Source organism: Juglans regia, chromosome 6 (genome assembly GCF_001411555.2).
Source record: "Juglans regia cultivar Chandler chromosome 6, Walnut 2.0, whole genome shotgun sequence".
In the NCBI taxonomy this organism is placed as follows: domain Eukaryota; kingdom Viridiplantae; phylum Streptophyta; class Magnoliopsida; order Fagales; family Juglandaceae; genus Juglans; species Juglans regia.
In genome coordinates this window covers 36,799,536-36,824,998 of record NC_049906.1, presented here as the reverse complement: position 1 = coordinate 36,824,998, position 25,463 = coordinate 36,799,536, and the positions used below count along the sequence as shown (strand labels likewise).

The following is a 25,463-nucleotide window of genomic DNA, read 5'->3' as shown; positions in this document are numbered from 1 at the left end:
AGTGGTGGTGAGGGTTGGCCGTGGGTGGCAGCGCAAAGGGTGGTTGAAGACCAAAAATACCCAAATCGGAAATGAGGTTGGATGTGCTTCACCGGTGACGGATCGGAGCTGGGGTTGGGTCAATTGGGTTGCTAGGAGGTCGATGATGATGTGGTGAAGAAATGGCGGCCAATGGTGGTGCGACGGCGGCGCAGCGGCGCAAAGAGTGTCGCGGCTTGAAGAGGCTCTTGGTGGCTAACAACAGCGCGAGGCGGGCTGAGATTGGAGGGGAGAGGTCGCCAGTGGCTGGGGGAGCTGGGGGGCTGGGTGGTGTCGATCACCGCCAGCTCACGGTGGCTCTGGGTGGAGAAGAAGCCAACGGACGGGAGAGAGAGAGAGAGAGAGAGAGAGAGAGAGAGAGAGAGAGAGAGAGAGAGAGAGAGCATCGCGCGGGAGGGAACTAGGGAAAAAGAAAAGAAAATGAGGGAACCAGGGAAAAAGAAAAGAAAAGAAAGAAAAGGAAAGAAGAAAAGGAAAAAGGAAGAAAAAGAAAAGAGGAAAGAGAAAATGTAGGGAAAGAAATGAGATCCAATCCTTACATCTTGGGTCACAAAAATGATCCAACGGAAACGATTTTAAAATAGCAAGTGAAATAAAATAATTCAAACGCAATGATTAAAATGAAAATAAATAATTAAACCCAACAATAAGTTAATTTAATTTGAGAAGAAACTTAAACGCATAATAATAATTAATTTAAAGAAAGCACTTCAAAAATAATTTTCGTAAACTAAAAATCACAAAAATAACCAAATTAAAAATTCAATAATTTTAAAACAAGAGAATAAATTTTTGAATAAATAAAAATAATCGTTCAGTAAAAATATACTAAAATACGGGGTGTTACATTCTCCCCCCTTAAATAAAAATTTCGTCCTCGAAATTGGCAATGTCAAACATTAAACTAAGACAGGCTCAAGATTCGACTGAGAAGACATAAGGAACATACAGCTAAAGTCAACCGAACAAATACGGATATTGCTCCCTCATGTCGGTCTCTACAAAAGATCAATCATATTGAAATCATGGGCATTAGAATATAGTCAAGTCAAATTTTAGCTCAACACAAAAGCTTATAAAATTCTCAAGAGCTCAAACAAGGGAAATGTACTTAAGCTGGAGATCTTTGAGTGCACCAAGTGTGTGAACAGATTTCCATTTATTAGTTTCAAGATCTCTCACAATAGTTTCAACCTAGCAACTTTTTTTTTTTTCAAGAAAAACCAAAAGGTTTTCACTCCAATTCAAAACCATTACGTTGGCGGCTTTCACGCTATCACACTTTGAAAGACCAATTTTTTTTTTTTAACAGATCCCGGTGATAGGCAGCCTTTTCCAATGTACATGCACCATTTTTTTTTTTTTTTTTGCATGATCTCTAGCTTGTCCCTTTTCTCATGTACTTTTGCAACCTTTCTTCTTCTTCTTCTTCTTCTTCTTCTTTTTTTTTTTTTTTTTTAAGCCATTAAGATATGGTTCATTGTAGTTCTTGCTAGTTGCTTAGAAGAAACCACTGATTGTCATCAAACAAACCACAAAAAGTATCTGTTTGTGTCAATTAAGGTCATCAATCAATAGCTTTGAAGTAACTTTCCCAAGTTTGAGTTGCTAAGACATATCATAAGGTCAAGTGTCAAACTTAAAACTAACCAATGAGAATTAGTGTAGCCCAAAACTGCAACTATCTGATCTTAAGTAGAGAAGTGTGAAAATAGTAGCTTGGTGGCAACAAAAAAATCAGACCCCACAATAATTAATCCTGAGAGACTAATGGTAGAAGGCTCTCCTTACCCCCCAACTAAAAATGAGCAGTGTCCTCAATGCAAATCATGAATACAACAAAGCATGAAAGAAAATAGGGCCGAAGGAAAATACCTGAGATGGCTGAAAGGATTGTGAACGTAAAAATGAAACCATAAAGGAATAAACAGTGCTGAACCTGAAAAGATATACTAAAGAAAAAGAAAAAGAAAGAAAGAAAGAAAGAACCAAACATAGAATTGAAACAAATAAAAGCAGAAAAATAAAAGGAAAAGAAAGAGAAAAAGAAAAAAAATTAAAACAAAACAACAATGAGTTAAGAACCATGAGAATAAATGGGATCTTCCAAAGGAATAGAAGCATCCTCATGTGAAAGTTTTGGCAAAAAATGTTTAAGTCGTTGGCCATTAACTTTGAAAGTGTTTCCATTTTGAGGATTAGTAATCTCAACAGCTCCATATGGAAACACAGTCTTAACTACATAAGGCCCACTCCACCTCGATCTTAATTTGCCTGGAAATAGATGGAGGCGGGAATTGTAAAGTAAGACTTGCTCATTGGGCTCAAAACTCTTTCTTTGGATGTGCTTGTCATGTAATACCTTCATGCGTTCTTTTGACAATTTAGAATTGTCATATGCATCTCGCCTAAGCTCATCTAATTCTGAAATCTGAAATTTTCTCACAGAACCAGCATGGTCAATAGAAAAATTAAATTGTTTAACAGCCCAATATGCCTTATGTCCAAGCTCAAATGGAAGGTGACATGCCTTTCCATAGACCAAGCGATAAGGAGACATGTTAAGAGAGGTTTTAAAGGCTGTCCTATAAGCCCAAAGCGCATCAGTAAGCCTTAAAGACCAATCTTTTCTGTTGGGGTTGACTGTTTTTTCTAATATGTGCTTAAGTTCCCTATTAGCTAATTCAGCTTGCCCATTCATTTGCGGGTGATATGGAGTGGAAACTTTATGGTGTATACCATATTTTTTCATGAGGGCAGCAAATGGTTTGTTGCAAAAATGAGTTCCATTATCACTAATGATAGCTTTAGGCATGCCAAATCTAGCAAAAATGTTTTCTTTCAAAAACTTAAGCACAATCTTATGGTCATTTGTTTTACATGGAATGGCTTCAACCCATTTAGAAACATAATCAACAGCCACGAGGATATACAAATAACCAAAAGAAGATGGAAATGGTCCCATAAAATCAATCCCCCAACAATCAAAAATCTCAATGACCAAAATGGGTTGTAAAGGCATCATATTTCTTTTAGTGACTGTGTCTAGTTTTTGACATGGCTCACAAGTTTTGCAAAAATTATACGCATCCTTAAACATATGTGGCCAATAAAACCCACTTTGTAAAATTTTTGCAACAGTTTTATTTGCAGAAAAATGCCCCCCACAAGCCTCATTATGACAAAAAGAAAGAATAGCTTATATCTCATGATCAGACACACATTTCCTTATAATTTGGTCAGAACAATATTTAAACAAGTAAGGATCATCATAAAAGAATGACTTTACCTCATGCTTGAATTTCCGTATGTCTTGAGCACTCCAATGGGGTGGAGTTTGTCCTGTCACCAAAAAATTAACTATGTCAGCAAACCAAGGCAAATTTTCAACTGACATTAATTGTTCATCAGGAAAAGAGTCAAGGATAGGGATAGTGTGATCCTTTTCAGCAAATGTAAGCCGAGACAAGTGGTCGGCAACTACGTTTTCAGCACCCTTCTTGTCTTTGATGATAAGGTCAAATTCTTGGAGAAGAAGAATCCATCGAATTAAATGTGGTTTAGCATCCTTCTTTGACAATAAGTACTTTAACGCTGCATGGTCAGTGAAAACAACCACAGGAGAACCAAGAATATAAGTTCGAAACTTGTCTAATGCAAAAACTACAGCAAGCAATTCCTTTTCTGTGGTAGAATAATTTCTTTGGGCTCCATTTAAAGTTCTACTTGCATAAGAAATGACATGTGGGAACTTATTTATACGCTGTCCAAGAACAGCTCCTATGGCTACATCACTAGCATCACACATTATGTCAAAAGGAATAGACCAAACAGGGGGCTGCATGATAGGAGCTGTGGTGAGCAAAATTTTCAGCTTATCAAAAGCATCTTGACAAGAAGAGGTCCATTCAAAAGCAACATCATGCATAAGTAACTCACACAAAGGCTTAGAGATAGAACTAAAATTTTGAATGAATCTCCTATAAAACCCAGCATGCCCAAGAAATGATCTGATTTCTTTTACTGTTTTGGGTATAGGAAGCTTGGAAATAAGTTCAATTTTAACTTTATCAACTTCAATACCTCGTGATGAGACTATGTGACCAAGAACTATGCCTTGTTGAACCATGAAATGACACTTTTTCCAATTGAGAAGCAATGCTTCTCTTCACACCTGGCTAAAACAGCTTGTAAGTTAGTCAAACATGCATCAAAAGAACTGCCAAACACTGAAAAATCATCCATGAATATTTCCAAACAGTTTTCAATCATGTCACTGAAAATACTAAGCATACATCTTTGAAAAGTAGCCGGTGCATTACATAGTCCAAAAGACATTCTTCTAAATGCAAAAGTGCCAAACGAGCAAGTAAAAGTTGTTTTCTCTTGATCTTCGGGTGCTATTTCTATTTGGTAAAAACCAGAATATCCATCAAGAAAGCAATATAAATTATGACCCGCAACTTTTTCTAGCACTTGATCAAGAAATGGCAAAGGGAAATGATCTTTCCTAGTGGCGGCATTCAACTTCCTATAATCTATATACATTCGCCAACCAGTAGAAATCCTAGTAGGAATCAGTTCATCTTTCTCATTTTTCACAATGGTAAGCCCAGATTTTTTTAGAATTACATGAATGGGACTTACCCACTTGCTGTCCGCAATAGGGTAGATGATTCCCACGTCAAGTAATTTTAAAATCTCTGTTTTTACCACCTCTTTCATGGTAGGATTTAATCTCCTTTGCATCTCTCTAGAAACTTTAGCATTTTCCTCTAAGTAAATCCTATGAGTGCACACAAGAGGATTTATACCTTTTATATCTGCTATTGTCCACCCAATGGCACCTTTGTGTTGCTTTAAGACTTCCATCAATTTGCCTTCTTGATCATGAGAGAGTTGGGCTGAAATCACCACTGGAAAGGTGCTGTCCGATCCCAGAAATGCATATTTCAAGTCATTTGGCAATGGTTTCAGCTCTAGTGTGGGGATTTCATTTGCTGAAGGCTTCAAACTTGCTGTCAACGGTGGGAGTTGCTCAATCTTTGGCCTCCATTTAGTCTCCAATTTATTTTCTGCATTAAGAACATGAGAAACATCAATGGGGGTGTCATCAGTGAGAAGTTCACAAAAATTTTCTAACTCAAACAGCAGGTTAGTGGGCTAGTATGCCAAATAAGTCTCCTCCTCAAGGATGCTTTCCAACAGATTCACTTCTTGTACATCTTCTAAGTCTTGAGGTTGCCTACAAATATTGAAAATATTTAGTTCAAGAGTCATGTTCCCAAAACTCAGTTTTAAAATACCACTCCTACAATTTATTAATGCATTTGAAGTAGCAAGAAAAGGTCTCCCAAGAATCACAGGTGCTTGAAAAGAAGATTTTGGTGTCAAGTGAATATCCAACACAACAAAATCAACGGGATAAAAGAATTTATCCACTTGAACCAAGACATCCTCAACAACTCCTCTTGGCATTTTAATAGACCTATCCGCTAGTTGTAAAATTATAGGAGTTGGTTTTAATTCCCCCAAACCAAGTTGCTCATAAACATTATAAGGCAGCAAATTCACACTTGAACCTAGATCTAACAATGCTTGACCAATTTTTGAACTTCCTATAACACAAGCAATTTTTGGTGAACCGGGATCTTTATATTTTGGTGGGGTATTACTCTGAATTATGGCACTGACCTGCTCAGTAAGAAAAGCTTTCTTTTGCACATTTAATTTTCTTTTAACTGTACACAAATCTTTTAGAAACTTAGCATATGCAGGAATTTGTTGAATAGCATCCAACAAAGGGATATTAATCCTAACATTTTTTAATATTTCTAAAATTTCAGATTGGTGTTTGTCTTTGTGCAGAGGAACCAATCTTTGAGGAAAAGGAGCAGGTACAGGACATGAAATCTTTTCAGTTTCAGTTTCATTTTGTTCAAACTCACCATTTTCAGCCTCATTTGGTACAAGTTTAGAGACCTTACCAGCCTTGTCTGAACCTTGAGCTGGAATGTTTACCACCCTACCATTTCTCAAAGTAGTGACCGCCTTCACTTGCCTCACATTTGAACTCTCAACCGCTCCTTGTGGTGGCTGACTTTGTGGATTGGGTTGAGGTTGTGCAGGAAGTTTTCCTTTCTCTTGAGAGCTCCAAGCCGTAGTCATCTTTGTAAGTGTGCTCCGAATGTCATTTATCGCTTGAGAGTTTTGATTGTTGATTGTTGCTTGACCTTACATAAACTGCTGCAAGGTGTTTGACAATTGATGCATCGTCTCCTCAAGACCCTTCTTTTGCATTGGAGGTGCTTGAATTGCGAGTTGAGAGGGTCCTGGAGCCAAGGCTGCTAGAGCTAATTGTTGGTCATTCCTCCACCCAAAATTTGGGTGGTTTCTCCATCCTGGATTATAAGAATTAGAATAAGGACCAGAATATGGTTTTTGTATCATATTTACAGCATTAGATTGGTCCAACAATACCTCTTTGAATGCGGGGATCGTGGGACACTCATTAGTTGCATGCCCATGATCCTCACATATGCCACACTTCTCTAAATTTTTATGGACAGCATGCACTTCATTTACCTTTTTCAATTCCATAGCTTCCATTTTTCTAGACAACAAGGTTAACTTAGCAAATATTTCATTTTCGCAAGACCACATATTATCGTTTGGAGTGACACGAAAATTTAAAATAATAAGCAAAGAGAAATAAATTCCTAAACTTAACCACTAACAATATTTACACCTAAATGTGGATATTTACTAAGGGAGTGTAGAATGAATTATGAGTGAAATTGTCGGGACGTTCAAGCATAAGTAAAGCTGAAAATAAAAGAGAATCTATTTTTCTAAAATTGCTAAGATTAAAGGGATTTAAAGAAATCGTATGGAAGTTGACTTAAACTTGTAAGAAACAATTAAACAAATACTTGGGATGTAATTTTCACCCACTAATTTGGTGATGGACTTCTCTTTTCATTTTCTCTCAACCATTCTCTCATTCCTAGAAATCATAGTCGGATAATATAGCAATGAACCACAATTTTATTTTAATAAAACTACTTGACAAATTATATAACAATCATAGAAAGTGAAAGAAAATCATTAAAGTCATGTTACTTGTTCAAGTATCAATTGTGCCTTTACGTCTACAATTGATCTAAACCAAGAACAAAGAACTCTAATATTTTCTAGATGCACATTGAGATATAATCCATCAACTTAATCATCAAAAGCACTAAATATTGAAGTAAATCCAATCCCAAATAGTCATGGGTTACTCATTGAATCCCAAGCTAAAAATCTAACCTATCATCTCTAGATTAACAAAATGCTCAAGAAAATTAAAATCTAACATCATCATATACTGTTTCAAATGAAAGTTACTGAATAAAAATATACTGTATCCCACAAATGTGCTGAAATCCGAAACTCAAAAGCATACAGACTTGCGGAAAATAAAATGAACTGGAAAAATAAATTGAAGAGGAAGAACCGAACGAAAATGAAACCGAAAGAAAAAAAAATCCCAAAGAAAAACCGCAGACCCCTTTCGGCCAAAAATCCTTCCTTTTTTATACTCTCTTCCTCTTTGCTTTTTATGCCTCCAGATCATGCGTTTCGTCTCTCTGCAGTGCGCACGCCTCAGCCCCTGTGTTTCATGTCCGCATCTCCTGCGTTTTGAGCCGGTGCTGTGAGTGGTTCTGCGTGAGTTCGTCTCCATCGCGTGAGTGCCCGCGTTTCGAGCGTGCCCCTGCGTGCGTGCGTCCAAGTTTCACGTCTCGCCTAACTCCCGTTCCACTTCGTCCGCGTTTCACGTCCGCTGCTGTGCGTTTTGATCTGCCCCTTCGTTTCACGTCCGTAGCCCAGCGTTCCACTCTCCATCTCTTGCGTTTTGAGCCAGCCCAGCGTGAGTGCGTGAAGTCTTCGTGCGAGCTGCTTGCAGTGAGGCAGTTGCTGCTCGTCCTGCAGTGAGGCCCTGCATTACAACTCTTTTTGAGTGTAAAATATCATAACTTTACATAGAGTCAAGTAATAAAAATCAATACATAATTAAGTGCTTAATTCATTTTTTGTTAAATAATTCATTCACTTAAGCAGCTTTATCATGTAATTTTTATCACTTTATCAGTCGGCTTCTCTCTCCTAAGAGAAATCTTGAGCCAAAGGATCACCCCATGACACTTTCACCAGAGGTATAGTCTTGGACCTTAATCTTTGCTCTTTTCAATCCACAATCTGTGTCGAAACAACTTCATAAGTAAGGTTAGGTTGAAGTTGAATGCGTCCAGAGTCAACAAAATGTGGCTCTTGCTGTCCAAAACTCTTCTTCAACGATGACACATGGAACACATCATGAACACCCCCAAAATAATCCAGCAAGGCAACTCTATAAGCAACAAGCCCAACCTTCTCTATGATCTAAAAAGGGCCAACATACCTCGGACTAAGCTTTCCTTTCTTACCAAAGCGCTTAACGCCTTTCATAGGAGAGACTTTGAGATAAACCCAATCACCTACTTCGAAGGATGAGTCTCTTCTTCTCGTATCTGCATAACTCTTTTGGCGACTTTGGGCTTCCGCCATTTTCTTCCTTATAAACTGAACTTGATCCTTCATTTCTTGAATTATCTCAAGCCCAATTACATTACTCTCACCAACTTCATCCCAACACAAGGGCGATCTGCACTTCCTTCCATACAAAGCTTCATACGGAGCCATCTGGATGGAGGAATGGAAGCTATTATTATAAGCAAACTCAATTAATGGCAGATGATTCTCCCAACTTCCTTGAAATTCCATGACACAAGACCGCAACATATCCTCCAGAGTTTGAATAGTGTGCTCTGATTGACCGTCTGTTTGAGGGTGATATGCAGTACTAAACTTCAACTTTGTGCCTAAAGCTGCCTGCAAACTTTTTCAAAAATGGGAGGTGAACTGCGGGTCCCGATCCGATACAATACTCCTGGGTACTTCATGCAAACGCACTATTTCTTTGACATACAATCGAGTTAACTTACCCAAGGAGTCCGTATTATGAATAGGCAAGAAATGGGCACTCTTAGTCAACCAATTAACAATCACCCAAATTGAGTTCTTCCCACTAGGTGTCCTCGGCAAGCCTACAACAAAATCCATCGAAATATCATCTCATTTCCACTCGGGAATAGGGAGAGGTTGCAGTCTACCAGCAGGTCTTTGATGCTCAGCCTTCACTTGACGGCACGTGTCACATTTCTCAATAAACAATGCGATATCCATTTTCATCCCTTCCCACCCGAAATTTCTCTTTAAATCTCGATACATCTTTGTGTTACCAGGATGAACTGAATAGGAAGCCGCATGAGCTTCTGCCAAAATGTGGATCAAAACCAAACAAAACAAGAAAAATGTATTTAGTTGTTTACAGGCTTAGGTCCTTAATAAAATGAAATGAGATGGTTTTAAAATTAATATTAAAATATTTTTTGTTAATATTATTATTATATTAAAATTTACAAAAAATTATAATAATGTGAAGAGCGTGTGCCCACTCTTTAGTTTGTCTTGGTACTATGATTATTACCAACCAACTTCAAGCAGAATTGAGTTGGATATTTATAAGCTCGATGGAATATTGGGTCTAGGTTGAAAATCCAGCCGGAATTATTTTATAGGCCTCTAGCTAGCGGCCCAAGCCCCTAGCTTCGACACCATCGTATTTTCAAAAGAAAATATTGATTTTTTATATGAGAATATTCATAGTTAATCACGCAAGACGCCAATATCAATATATTGTTAAGTTTTCACACTCTCGTCAAGAGTATAATTTTATTACAGTTTATGATAAGATAGACCGATATATATCATCCACATGTCAAGATTATCTATATTATTTTTTTATCAAGTTATGTTTTTTCCTTTTATAAAATAATTAATTTTTAAGTACTAATCTTTTGCAACTATTTTACAACTCAATATAAAATAATACAAGACAATTTTATTAAATTAAAATGCATTTTAATAAAGTGAAATGAGTGCATTATTTGATTTAAAATACGCTACAAGAAAAATGAGTATTTGTGATGGATTGTAATTTACAACGAAAATGACTAGTTGCGATAAAACAGACTCATTTTGATAAAAAAATTATCATTTTGTAAGAAATAACTAACTACAAATAAACAATTTTCTTATAGCGGTACATGGATTATAAGATAGACGTACAAGAATTGTATGCATATAATTGCGACCCACTAATTTTATAGGCAAAATGAAACTTTAATAGATACATTAGTATAACTCTCAAGTCTCAATACAAATTATTAATCTCATCCATTTATACAAACCACAGTAACCATCAGGCCAGCCTTATTAAATACAACATGTGTATATGATTATTTATTAGCTAGCCTTACATATTCATGTGGATAGTCATAAGCTTCCATAATCAATATATAGTCTCTATTGCTAATCTAATCTTTATGCTCATCCCCATGTAGTTGAAGCTGCATCAACAGTAAGATTTGGACTTTAGAATTTAGAAGTTAGAAATCCAAAAAATAAAAAAAAATACATTGGGCAGTAATCAAAGACACGAGCACAAGACAATAATAAATCCAATATGAGAAATGATTTGTACAAATTTTAAATAGATAAATTTTACACAAATTTTTATAAAAAAGTAAGAGTTAGTCTTTATATGGTTCTTAAATAGAGATTGCATATACAAGTTTGTATATTTATGTTTTAAAAAAAAAAATTTAATCATTTTTATGATTTCAAATCATCATCTAGATATGTCAATATCACATGAAGTGCAACCAACTTCTGTGTTTAAAGTAAAATAGGATAAGTCTATCCACTCAAGATTCTATTGATCTCCTTAATTGACAGTCTCTATCATTCAGCTGAAATATATATACAAACATATATATATATATATATATATATTTATAGAGAATCTAATGTTAAATGTGGCGCCCCAAGCACCAATTTGTGATTTGGGTAAGAGATGCCACGTTAGGATGCTGGCCGCTTGGGTCATACACCCCTCGCACATTGTGATAATTAAGTGTGTGCTCACATATTCATGTGGATAGCATGCATAAGCTTCCACAACCAATATATAGTCTTTATTGCTAATCTAATCTTTATGCTCATTCCCATGTAGTTGAAGCTGCATCAACAGTCAGATTTAGGCATTAGAATTTAGAAGTTAGAAATTCAAAAAAGAAATACAGTACGTATATATATTGTAATCAAAGATGCCCGAGCACTTGACTAGCTGAACAAATCCAATGTAGTATTTTAATACAAGAAATGATTTGTACAAATCTCAAATAAATAAGTTCCGCACAAATTTTTGTAAGAAAGTAAACCCCCTTTTGAAAAAGTGTAAAAAAAATACATTTTTTTAGTAGGATCTACTTTTTTACAAAAAAACTTATGCGAAACTTGTCTATTTAAAATTTGTATCTACCATCACTCTTTTTAATATTTAACTCTTAATTCTTTACGTTGTTTTCAAGAATTATTTGTTGAAAATTAACCGAGCAGGCCATTCTGACAAAAGATTGCCCAACTCAATTAGTATGATAACAAATTAAAAGTTATACAAGCATGGGCTTGAATATGTAGAAACATTGGATTAATGAATTCAAATTAACCTGTTGTAGAAAGAGAGGAGTCCTTGTCGGCGCCAACATGCCATGCAAAGTAACCGAGCAAACCCTTTCCCTTGGCATATGTAACCTTGGTAGAAACACTCTGGATATCATCATAACCGATCCATATTGTCTCCTTATAGCAGTAATCTGTAACAATGGTGGAGTTGTACACTGTTGTATATCCACTGTGAGTTATCAGATCCCGGATTTGGCTGAAAGTCTGGGACCCGTCTGAGGATAGAGCGGGTCCATTTGCCGGTGCAAATATTCCATTGTTACTAGCATTTAACAGACGCCATGCGTAGCCATAAAATGGCAAACCGAGAGCTAGTTTGCTGGCCGGAACACCTGCCTGAATCCAAGCTTCAATGCCGTTGGCCCCGCTAACTTGGCTTGTTGGATTGTACAATGCAGCCGGCGGTGCGGTTGTAGAGGGTGACCAACCGGGGCCATAGAAGTCATAGGCCATTACATTGACCCAGTCCAAACTGTTTGATATTGCCTGAATGGGATAAATTAAGGAGTAATAGACAGAGGAATAGAAGAATGCTGCGGCTAGAATCAACGTTTCCTTGCCGGTGGTGTTGGATTCGTTGACCACGGCTGCTCGCCATTCGTTGAGGAGTAAACCAAGGTTGGTCATGTCTGTGGTCGTGGACGGATACTCCCAATCTAGGTCAAGGCCACTGAAGTTGTTATTCCTGGCTAGCTGTATGGAGGAATCTATGAACGATTTACGAGTACTGGCTTGACTAGCCATTGAAGCAAAGGTTGAAGCATTGGCGCCTCCTCCGCCGATGGACAAAAGGGTTTTAACAGCAGGGTTCTTTTGCTGCACTGTTTTGGTGAAAGTTGAGAATTGGGCCGCGTTTGAGGAAGAAATGGTGACTTGGTATGTACTGGCATTGAGATCGGCAAAGGCACAAAAGAGATGGGTGAAAAGGGTGGAATCTATGCTGGACACCGGGAATCCACTGCCGGGAAACCAGTATCCACCTTTCAGTACGACTGTGATCTGTCCGGCAGAAGAGGAGAGTTGGAGAAGCAAAAGGAGGGCGGAGAATACATATGCAAGGGTTTTTGAAGCCATTGATGAAGGATATTGAAAATCAGACACAGTATCCTGAGATATTGCTAGTAGCTTTGATAAGACCAAAGACCACACGGTACATATATATATATATATATATATATATATATATATATATATAGCTAAGGGCTCGTTTGGTTAGGTAGAAACCAAATTATCTCATCTCATATAATAATTATAAATTTTTCAAATTTTTATACAAAATATAATAAATAATTCAAATTTTTCAAATCTCAAAACAAAAATAATATTAAAAAATAATATTATAACAATATTTTATTCAACTTTCAATAAAATATTTCATCTCATCTCATCTGAACTACGTAATCAAATGAGACCTAATTTCTTTTTTTCTTTTTTTCCTCTCTGGTGCATGCAGTTGTCAACTATCTGATTAATTGGTTCTTGGAAGATATCCTCTCTATCAGGAAAGAAAGTTACGTGTATATATAGCACGAAGTGGGTTTGAATTTGGAGCTGATGCATTTAATACCGATCTTGATCAGGGAGTTTATTGGCATGGAGAGAGTACCAAAAATCAAAGGAGTTGGAAAGCTATATAGATTGCAGGCCAGTGCTCTTGCCGTACGTCATGCATTACTTGTAGTTGGGAACGGCATAATGTACGGATTTCTATGGTAGAAAATGTCAGCTGGCTTAAGATTATACGAAATATGCATCAAGAGAGCTCAGCTCAGTCTCGGTCAACAATCAAACGTTGTGTTAATTGTTTCTTCCTACGGTTTTCGATCGATCATTTTTTTTTTTATCTCAACCTCGATCTCGAAGTTTTCTAGTCAAAATATAAGACCTGCAATTAAGCATCCAATTGAAAACACAAAACTCTACGTACTTTGAACCAATTCCCATATATATATATACAGTACTAGGTAGTAGGACATTACGTGCAAGACACATCATGTGATCATCTGTTGAAAGTGTTGTATTCTTTATATGAAAAAATGTATATTTCTAGATGTTATCATATATGAACCCTAATACTGGACTTAGAAAAATCAAGATGAACTTTCTACTTTTATAGATTAAAATTATTGAGAGCACTACAAGAAATAGGGTCTTTTCCGACGCTTAAATTCGCCGCAAATAATCCCCAAAATCGCTGGAAATAAGTATTTGCAGCGATTTACGTTGCGCCGGACTTTCGTCGCAATTGTAGAGCCTTTTAAAAGATTAGCTAGCGAATTACAAAATTCGTCGCCAAAAATTTTTATTTACAGCGATTTTTTTCGCTGCTAATATTATTAATTTCGCCGCAAATAACGTTGGTATATCAGTCTTATTTCGCTGCGAAAAAGTATTTGCAGCGTTTTATATCGTTGCTAATACACAAAATATCGCTGCAAATATCTTGATATTATTTACAGCGTATTCAAAAATCGCCATTAATAATGTTTTGCAGCGGTAAAATCGCCGCAAATAAGATACTAGTCTACTGCAAAAAATTATTTGCGGCGAATACATGTCGCTGTAAAATGTTATTTGCGGCGATCTTTATTCGCCGCAAATAATCTTCTTTGCTTATAAAATCATTTCCGGCGAACTATACTCGCCGGAAATGATTTCAGGTAATTAAAAAGAATTGCAGAAAACAGAATGAATAAAAAATACAATGCACATCCAACGAGTAAAAACTGCACAATCACATTTGGCCAACGAATAAAAACTGCATTCATGAATTCATCGATGACAGCAACATACTCATCACCATCAAGACAATGTTCTTGAAGACCCAAATCTGGAAATAAAGTATAAATTGATCATCTATTTGAAGGGACTCATACATTCATGATGATGATCAGAAAAGAGGGGAGGGGGCGAAGCAGGTGAATTTATGGATGCAAGTGCACTTAATATGCAATACAAAGCAGGGTAAATAGACATAACCATGATTAAAAATCGTTTTTTGCTTAAAAAATGGGGGCATGCATTTTTTAAGAAACATGGGTAGCAAGTCTGTTTTCTTGATTAGAACCAGTTCAAGCCGCTGAGAACTAAAAAATAGAAGCAATTAAAATTGGTGTTGGAATTTTACAGCACATAAACAAAACACAAAGATTAGAACCAATTCTCCCAACCTTAAATTCACAGCAATTGAGTCTTCCATTTCTTTTGTAGAGTCAAGAAGCCTTTCAGCCTGACCATGACAAGATTCACATCTGTAAACATAATTGATTTCTACTAGTTTAACACATAAAAATGGAGGCCTAAACATAATTGAAAAGTGATTCAAATAGAGGAAGAAGTATAGTTAAAACTATAGCAGAACCTTGTTGCTTAAACTGTACAACATGGAACAAAACAAGGCAGAAAATCATCTCACATCTTCAAGCAGTAGATTGCATGAATTATGCATGCTTCTACCTTCCCTCCACTTGGTTACACACCCAACTAAACAAGTATTAGGGGAAAAATGTAAGGACAGATGAGGTTGGAAGACACCATGACAGAATCTGTTGCAGAAAATTTCGGAACTTGGAAGTGTGTTTGCTGCTATCTTTTTAGGTGCTAAACGTGAGCTAAGAGAGGGAAAAATGATGGAGTTTTAAACTAAACTGAACTTAGTCTTCAAACAAATGAAATTTAAGCCAAAGTTACAGCCTTGTAGAGTGAAGATATAAGCTAAAAATGAAGGGAAAACTGCTGCAGCACAAATGGAAAACATCACTTTGGCTGATATATTGAAGATTTGGGGCATTTATGAAAGTGGAATGGAACACATTAGCTCCAAAGGAAAGTGGAAGGCATTGCCATAATAAACAAGTGTCAAGAAAACCTACACAAAGGAACAAGAAACATATATCATATTCTTACAAGTGTCAAGAAAGCCTCGCTTTTTTTTTTTTTCCTTGGAAACATATATCATATTCTTACAACAACTTCATTGGGAATGACTTCATCCACCCACCTACACAAAGGAACAAGAAAACCTCACTGCTAAGCAATTCCCTCATCCATAAAACAAAACCATTCGATGAAATTGGCTTTTGCAGATCAGTAACTATGAGAAGGAATTGGAGGAGATGAAGCACATGACAAGACAAGAATTTGTGGCCTCTATTAGAAGGTGAGATATATATTGATCATGGCGTTATTAGCTTTCAGGAGTGAAATTTGACTCAGTAAAATCTTGGTATGTGGAAAAATCATGCAGACAAGATTTAACATGCCAACATTGCCCAACCCATTTTCTCTGTCTGGAAGATATTCATTCAGCTTCTCAATGTCTTCATAATGAACACATTATAGTTACATGCAGCATATGTGCTTGATGATCCCTAGAGTTATTTTATCGTTTCGAGAACAATTATCTGTTTCTTTTCTTGAGTTACTTGCAACTAAGTTCTACATTTTCTTCTATTGGTGATCAATTCCAGGAAGAGTAGTGGCTTTTCTAGGGGTGCATCCATGTATTGCGGAGTTACAAGGTACATTACAAGAAAAGAGGCTCTCTAGTCTCTGTCTATCTCTCAACTTCTCATGACAACATATTTGAACAGGCACCATCAACATGGAAGATGGCAAGCAAGAATTGGCAGAGTTGCAGGAAACAAAGATCTTTATTTGGGAACTTTCAATAAGTCATGATCTTAGTATTTCTTCATTTAGGTGTATTGCTGATGGAAAATACCCATAACCCTCACTACAAGAAACTTACCCTTGCTTAGCCTAAACAGGACCACACTATATATTAATGTCAAACAGGACCAAAATGCCATATCCAGGTACAGAATTTAATGCCATAGAATTTAATGACACAAATTTCAGCCACCAAAAAGGTTTATATAAATTGGTTTTGTTTCTAGAATGAAATAAACAGCCCACAAAAACTTGGCAGCACCCTTTTTTGGCAACGACAGTTGTTTAAATTTAGTTATGCCATGAGATAAAATTTGGTTTAGTAAGTCATCCCTGATGAATGAACCCCACATATGCATCAAAATGTATGCTGTCATCCAGAACTATATACACAGAATAATGCAAGCATTGCCATCTATACCACATAAATATATGTGTGCACGTGTGTTCAGCCAACCAGTGATTTACATTTGTCATACAACAAAGTTTTTTGTTCTTTTTTTCTTTTTTTGGATAAGAAACCACAAGGCTTGTTTGTAGCCATGCCCAATAAATTTCATTTCGATAAAAATGAGAAAAGAACCAGTGCTGTGACAGTATGTTCATAGCAGTGATGATACTAAGTTATCTAAACCCAAATATTCTGAATTTAGTCCCCTTCTCAAAAGCGTACAGCCTTCAAGGAAAACTTCAGCACCGTTCAACTGATTAGATTGTAAATACACAATAAAACAAAAAAGAACTTGAAAAAATGAGAGAATACAATGGAAAAGCACTTACTACAACAATAGAAAATCAAAACCTTAAAATCAACCCTGAAATCAAAATCCTAATCTAGATTAAGCAAATCTACAAAATGCATACCAAGCTCTTGGGTTGCAAACAGAGCAAGGGAGGGCCTTGCGCTGCTGGACTGGCGACGGCGTCGACGTGTGGGTGGTGGCGAACGGCGCCCCTAGTGGCGGCAATATAAAGAAATCCGAGAGAGAGAGAGAGAGAGATCGGCGCAGGCTGGGGGAGAAGGAGGGGGTCGCCGTCGAGCTGAGGTGGCGGTGGCGTGGTGGGGTCGCTGGCGCCGGACTATGCTTACCGGCGTGGGTTGTGCTCGAGAAAGGATGAGTTGGGGAGAGAGAAGGGGAGGAAAGGGGGGGGGGGCGGGGGAACGCCTGGAGGGAAATTAATGGAGAAGAGCGGGCAATTTAATTTTATAATATATTTGCGGCGTCTTAATATCGCCGCAAATAACTAAAATCTCGCCGCAAATTCATGTAATGGTATATCAACGAAACTGAAATTCGTTGCAAATAAGTCTTGTTTGCAGCCATTACTTTTGCGACGATTTTAAAATCGCTGCAAATACTCTTTCGTGGAGATTGTTAAACACAAAAATCGCTGCAACTAACCACTTTTGTAATTGCAGCGATTAACTAACCGTCGCAAAAAATGATATTACTTTTTCCGACGAATGTTTCGTCGTAAAAATTGATAATTCGCTGCAAAAGACCAATTTAGTATTAGCAGCGAATTTATTCGTTGGAAAAAGTATAAAAATCGCCGCAAAAGACTATTTTCCAACTTGATGGAAAAAATTAGCAACGATATAAAAAATCGCTGCAATTAAAGGTTATTGCGGCGATTTTATTTCCAACAGACATGAAATCGCCGCAAAAAGCCTTATTTCTTGTAGTGGAGGTTTATTTCATGAAAAATGCTACTTTACCCACTCAATTTATCCCCTCATTTTGACACTTCATGTATTTTAATTTTTTTCTTTACTTAATAGTTAAGGAAATAATTATTAGTGTATTGATATTTTTTTTATATATATTTTTTAAAAATGTTTTAAGATGTTAAAAAAATATGAAAAAAATAAAAAAACAAGGCCAATTTAGCCTAGAGGTCAAATGGAGCGATGCTACTCAGACGGCAGAGTAGCCCTGCTCTCATTTCATGAGAAATGATATTTGCAGTCGTGAGTGTGCAAGTGTCGTGCAGTCGCTCTGAAAAAAGTGAATAAATATGGGACCCACATGAAAAAAAAAATTTAAATTTTTTAATAGTGGACCCCACTTTTTCAAAACGACTGCACGGCATTTGGGCATTCTACGACTGTATGTAACATTACTCTTTATTTCATATATACTTTCTATCTTGGCCTTTTTCGGCGTTTTAGCTAGAAGTGAACCCTAGTGGAAACTACACGTGCAAGGCATGTGCTTAGTTCCATATATCCACGACATATCAAAATTGTATTACTATTTCAATATCTAAAATACTGAAATGATATATGAAAAATATTTAATATAAATTAGAAGCCATTGGCAATTTAATACAAGAATTGTATAGTAAACATCAAATTACGTTTGGGTACTAAGCTAGAGTACTTGAGGTACTCTCAAACATTGTCACTATTATTTTTTATTTTATTATTATTTTTCACCTACTTTTTATTATTATTCATTACTTTTCACTACTATTCAATATTCTATTATTATTTTTTCATTACTTTTTCATTACAATTCACAAACATTCTCACACTTTCAAATAGTTTCCTCTAGAAGATCATGTGATAATCAAGTACAACAAGGAGAAATTCAGTTACAACAAATTTTAACAAATTATTAATGACGTAGTTAATTCTCTATCTTAACAGTAAATATGTGGAACAGCCCATCATAAGCACATGTAGTACTTAAAATTTTATTATTTACAAAAGAAACCCAGCCAATAGAAAATAATATTTAAAAAGATAGCAAACAACACAAAAAAAGAGATAATAACAAATTAATGTATGCATGTTAGAGCTCTTTAAGGCAAATCATCATCAAACAATCCATCAAAGAAAAATAGGAAAAATATGAGACACGACTCCCAAAGTAACGAAGAAAATGAAAATCCCAACCAGATGAGACTACTCGTTAGTGCTACCTCAAAGTGGACATGGCATCGTAACTTCAAACCATCTTAAATTGTGTCCAAAGATTTTGAGTCCAAACCATTTTCAACTTCAAGAAAAAGCCTATGTAGATTTGTAGTAGATCCCTATTGGAGTATGATCATCATCTACAATCAATCCCTGTCGATATGATCAACGGCGCTGACAACATGCATGGAACAAGCTCACGTATTTGCAAGGGAGCTTAAATAAAACGCACGTCTGCATTCTGTTATGCACACGATTCTGTTATGCACCTCTGCATTTTCAATTGCATCACACATACTCCTTCACGAATTGTATAAAGCATTCATTTATTATTTTCTGACACCTGTATATTCCTTTCCTTTTCTGTTAGTTTGTTACGCACGAGTACTACATATACGGAGTGCACCCCTATGTACTTTAAAATAAAAATTTTCGGTTGAATGAAATTACAATAATGTTCTCCCAAAACTCGCTTACTCCAAGTTCTTTCCTAACATTTCATTTTATTACATGGCATCAGAGCAGGAGAAAATCTCACCTCCAACTACATCCATCTTTCTTGACTTCAACAATGTCACCAACCCATACCGTCTCGATCGGGGAGACAATCCCTCCATTCCTCTGGTACCAGACTTACTCACCACAGATAATTACACAATCTGGTCCAGAGCTATGTGTCGAGCATTACGAGCCAAGAATAAACTTGGCTTCATCAACGGTGTAATAACCAAACCTCAAGATCCGAGTGACCCACTTTTCGCTGCCTGGGAACGATGTAACGACCTGGTAGTATCATGGTTGCAAAACTCCATCAGCCAAACACTCAAATCCAGCATTGCACTATTCGATGAAGCTTCAGTCATCTGGGAAGAATTGAAGGATCGCTTCACTCAGCAAAATGGCCCACGCATCTTCCAACTAAAGAAGGCCTTGGCTGGATTGCAACAAGAGCATGATCCCGTAAGTATTTACTTTGGCAAATTAAAATCTCTATGAGACGAATTGGGGATCTATGATCCCATTGCCAGCTGCAGCTGTGGAAACCTCAAAGTCCTCTTTGATAGATATCAACGAGACTGTGTAATCCAGTTTTTAATGGGTCTAAATGACTCAATACTCCAACACCAGAGATCAAATCATGATACTGGAACCCTTACCACCCATGAACAAAGTTTTTTCCATGGTCCAGCAACAAGAGGTGCAACACCGCATGCTCTCAAATGTCTCATCCACTGACTCCATGGCTTTCGCTGCTAAGAAAGGCTATACAGCCTTTAAACCAAACACTAAACCATCATCCACTTCCAAACGTGAAAGGCCCTACTGCACCCATTGCAAGATACAGGGACACTCATTGGACAATTATTTTAAGGCTGGAAATGTTGAACCTCCCATATGTGGACACTGTCACATTACCGGACACACCACAGAAAAATGTTTCAAGGTCCACGGCTACCCCCCAGGACACAAACTCCACAATAAGAAATTCACTTTTTCAGCTAACATGACTTATGCAAAAGAAGAGGAGAATTCATACGAGAAAATGTCCTTCACAAAGGACCAATACCAGCAGCTCTTATCCTTGTTGCAGCAAAGAGACACTTCCATTGCTAGGCACTCAGTCAATCACGTTCAAACAGCTTTCACCTCCCCTCCAAAAGACTCAAAAGTAGTAAACATGTATGGTACACCTCTCAGCCTTGCTGCCTCAACACAAACACGAGCACATCCCATTGACATACCTTGGATCATCGACACAGGAGCTACGGATCACATGATCTGTAGCACATCCTTCTTCCACACAATCACTGCCCAAGTTTCTTACACGGTAAAACTACCCAATGGGAGTGATGCACCCGTCACACACGTAGGCATAGTCAGGATCAACAACACCTTAATCCTCAAGAATGTCTTATGCGTACCATACTTTCATTTCAACTTAATTTCTGCCAAACAAATTGCCAATTCACTCTTGTGTTGCCTTATTTTTTTCTCACATTCTTGTTTCATTTAGGACCTTTCGTCTTGGACAACGATGGAATGGGTGAGTTGAAGAACGGCTTGTATCAACTGCTTGTGACTGACGTACCTTCAACAGCTCTAGTTGATCACTTTTCTTTCATTTTTCACAAAGACATGTTGCTTTCTGCTGCTACCAGTAGCAATATTACTGTACACGACCTCTGGCATTGCAGACTTGATCACACACCATTATCAAAGTTAATTTCAATTACCGATCCCATTATCCAAGCTCAATTACCTTCAGTAAATAGAATACCATGTTGCATTTGTCCTATGGCCAAACAACACAAACTCCCCTTCCCTAACAGCAATCATAAAACCAAGCAAAATTTTGAACTCATCCATTGCGACATCTGGAGACCCAATCCTACTGAAGCCTACGATGGGTCAAAATACTTCCTAACCATAGTCGACGATTACTCTCGAAGCACCTGGATCTACCTACTAAAAACAAAATTTGACACTCGAGCATGCATAGAAGCCTTCTATAACCTTATTCAGACTCAATTCAATGTGAAAATTCATATTCTTAGAAGTGACAACGGATTGGAATTTCAAATGAAAGAGTTTTTTAATCAAAAATGGATCATCCACCATAAAACATGCGTTGAAACCCCACAACAAAACGGGGTAGCTGAGCGAAAACATCAACATCTTCTAAATATAGCTCGGGCCCTCAAGTTCCAATCAAATATTCCACAAAAACACTGGAACGATTGCATACTCACAGCAGCCTATATCATCAATTGAATCCCCACTTCCACCTTATCCAATAAAACTCCTTTTGAGTTGCTGTTCAACACAAAACCATCCTACAACTACATGAAAATTTTCGGGTGTCTCAACTTTGCATCCACACTCTCCAAGGCCACAAGAAATTCGACTCCCGTGCTAGAAAATGTGTATTCCTCGGATATCCTTTTGGCACAAAGGGATACAAGCTCCTTAACCTCGACACAGAAACCACGTTCATTTCCAGAAACGTCATTTTCCACGAAACAGTTTTTCCCTTTAACACCATTCACGCTTCCACACATCACAATCTAACACCCTTCACAACACTTCCCGACCCTACTATTCCTAGCCCACCATATCATTTCTTTTCTTCCATTCCACCATCTCATGATTCACCAACATTTACACCTGCTCCATCAACACTCGAAACTCAACTCCTGCCCCCACAATCAGAAAACATCCTGCCAAATTCACCCACCAGCGACTTTCCTTCCTCACCCTCTTCTCAACTCCCTCCTCACTCAATTCCCATTGTTGAAGAACCACCCCTTCGAAACCCAACACCTGAAACTCAATCCCCACCATCAGAAAACATCCTGCCAAACTCACCCACAAGTGACGTTCCTTCCCCACCTTCTCCTCAACTTACTTCTCACTCAATTCTCGTCGTTGAAGAACCACCCCTTCGAAGATCAACTCGAGCTAGAAAGGCACCACAGTACCTGCAGGAGTTTCACTACCAGCAAGCCCTCCTCAACTCATCCAATTCTAAATTGCACAAGACTTCAGGACCTCAACCAGGTATTCTTTTTCCTCTCACTGACTCACTCTCCTATCATCGTCTGTCTCCACACTTTGCTTTTTTCTCCACCACAATCTCTTCACAAGTCGACCCACACACATATCACCAAGCTGTCAAGGATCTCGGCTGGCGCAAGGCAATGGAAGATGAAATAACTACTTTGGAACAAAACAACACATGGACCATAACAGATCTCCCCCTTGGAAAGGTCGCCATCGATTGCAGATACACCTACAAAACCAAGTATCGATCAGACGGGACCATCGAAAGGAAAAAAGGCCAGATTAGTGGCCAAAGGGTACACACAGCAAAAGGGCATCGACTACCATGAAACGTTCTCCCCAGTTGCGAAAATGGTCACCGTCCGAACCCTCTTAGCAGTTGCCGCCATACGTGGCTGGCACCTCCATCAGTTTGACGTAAATAACGCATTTCTCAACGGAGAATTGCATGAGGAAATCTACATGCACTTGCCCCCGGGTTACCTCAAAGGAAAATCAGGCCAAGTCTGCAAATTGCTTAGAAGCCTCTACGGCCTCAAATAGGCATCTAAGCAATGGTACTCCAAACTCTCAACTTCCCTCATTACTTTCAGTTTTACACAATCACGATCAGACTATAGCCTTTTCACTTGGCACGATGGCATTCATTTTTCTGCATTACTGGTATATGTCGACGACATAGTAGTTGTCAGTTCATCACTCGAATCCATTGCCAAGATTAAAGTCTTCTTGAACCAACAATTTAAAATCAAAGACCTGGGGACATTGCGATACTTCCTCGGCATAGAGGTAGCTCGATCCACAAACGGCATCCACATATGCCAACGGAAATACACACTAGACATCTTGGCAGACTCGGGCTCCCTAGGCACTAAAACTGCCAAAATACCTATGGAGCAAACCCACAGATTGAGCAGAAATTCCAGCCATCCCTTACCTGACCCCAGTTCCTATAGGCGACTAATTGGAAGACTCTTATACCTCACAATCACTCAGCCAGACATCAGCTACCCCGTACAAATTCTAAGTCACTTCATGGCCCAACCTTCTGTCTCGCACCTCACTGCAGCACACAAAATCCTTAAGTATTTGAAAGGAACTCCGGGCCAGAGCATCCTTTTGTCCTCATCATCTCCACTTCATCTCAGAGGCTATTGCGATTCTGACTGGGCCTCATGCCCCAACACGAGATGATCCATCACGGGTTACTGCATTTTATTGGGGAATTCCCTTATCTCATGGAAGTCTAAGAATCAAAACGTGGTATCCCGATCATCAGCCGAGGCTGAGTATCGTGCCATGGCTGCCACTTGTTCAGAGTTCACTTGGTTGCGCCAACTCCTCACAAACCTTCAAGTCTCACATCCTCACGCTGCCCTACTACTGTGTGATAATCAAGCAACCTTACACATCGCAGCGAATCTGGTCTTCCACGAGCGCACAAAGCACATCGAAGTAGACTGCCACTTAAATCCGTGACAAGATCCAAGAAGGCAACGTTGAAACAGCTCATCTTCCCACCCAATCATAGTTAGCCGACATTTTCACCAAGTCCCTTTCTTCCCAAGTCTTATCTTCACACCTCTCCAAGATGGGAATAGTAAATCGCTATTCTTCATCTTGTGGGGGGGTATTGGAGTATGATCATCATCTACAATCAACCCCCGTCGATATGATCAACGGCGCTGACAACATGCATGGAACAAGCTCACGTATTTGCAAGGGAGCTTAAATAAAATGCACGTCTGCATTCTGTTATGCACATGATTCTGTTATGCACCTCTGCATTCTCAATTGCACCACACATACTCCTTCCCGAATTGTATAAAGCATTCCTTTATTATTTTCTGACACCTGTATATTCCTTTCCTTTTCTGTTAGTTTGTTACGCACGAGTACTACATATACGGAATGCACCCCTATGTACTTTAAATTAAAAATTTTCGGTTGAATGAAATTACAATAATGTTCTCCCAAAACTCGCTTACTCCAAGTTCTTTCCTAGCATTTCATTTTATTACAATCCTTGTCAGGACGATAACTAATCAGTGAAGTGCATTAAGCAAGCCCACTTTAATTTATGTTAGTAACGTTGTATATGCATGTCCAAAATTAAGTTTTGATAGAAAATACTCTAATAATAAAGAGATTATATAAAAGTAATCTCATAAACTAATATAGCTTGATATGATTCGTCATATTATAAAATTATTTTTACTGTAAGATAATTAATCTAATAGATCATATGAAACTACCTCAATTTATGAGATTACTTTATATAATCTCTTTGTGACTATAGCACCTCTCAATTTAAGATATAAAAATAATACTTTTTATAAGCATACATATTTAAATTGGATAAGATTTATGATCTAGCATGTAGATGTCATACTTTTTAGTTTGCAAAATTGAGTACAAGTTACAATAACAGCGTAAAATTAAAAAAAAAAAAAAAAAATTGTAAGGAAGTTGTGACCCCGGCTGAAAAGAGACCAAAATAAAAGCACCTTGCAATGCCCCGAACAAAAGGAAAAATGGCAAAAATATAATTTGATATGTCAAACAAAATCTACTATTTATAAGGGATAGACACTTTTAT

At 37.7% G+C, this 25,463-nt stretch overlaps 1 protein-coding gene across 2 annotated transcripts; it reads right to left on the bottom strand.

Annotated features, from left to right (window-relative positions):
• Positions 1-10,480: 10,480 nt before the first annotated feature.
• On the bottom strand, positions 10,481-12,813 carry LOC109012981 (class V chitinase-like). Of its 2 annotated transcripts, none has more exons than XM_018994880.2 (2): positions 11,694-12,813; positions 10,481-10,532 (listed from the first exon to the last, which is right to left on the bottom strand). In XM_018994880.2, exons 1-2 carry the CDS (start codon positions 12,781-12,783, stop codon positions 10,513-10,515), a joined length of 1,110 nt encoding a protein of 369 aa, XP_018850425.1. In that variant the 5' UTR covers positions 12,784-12,813; the 3' UTR covers positions 10,481-10,512. The 2 variants fall into 2 exon arrangements, with proteins under 2 accessions (XP_018850425.1, XP_018850424.2); XM_018994879.2 differs by lacking the exon at positions 10,481-10,532 and adding an exon at positions 11,140-11,203.
• Between the last annotated feature and the right edge of the window lie 12,650 nt (positions 12,814-25,463).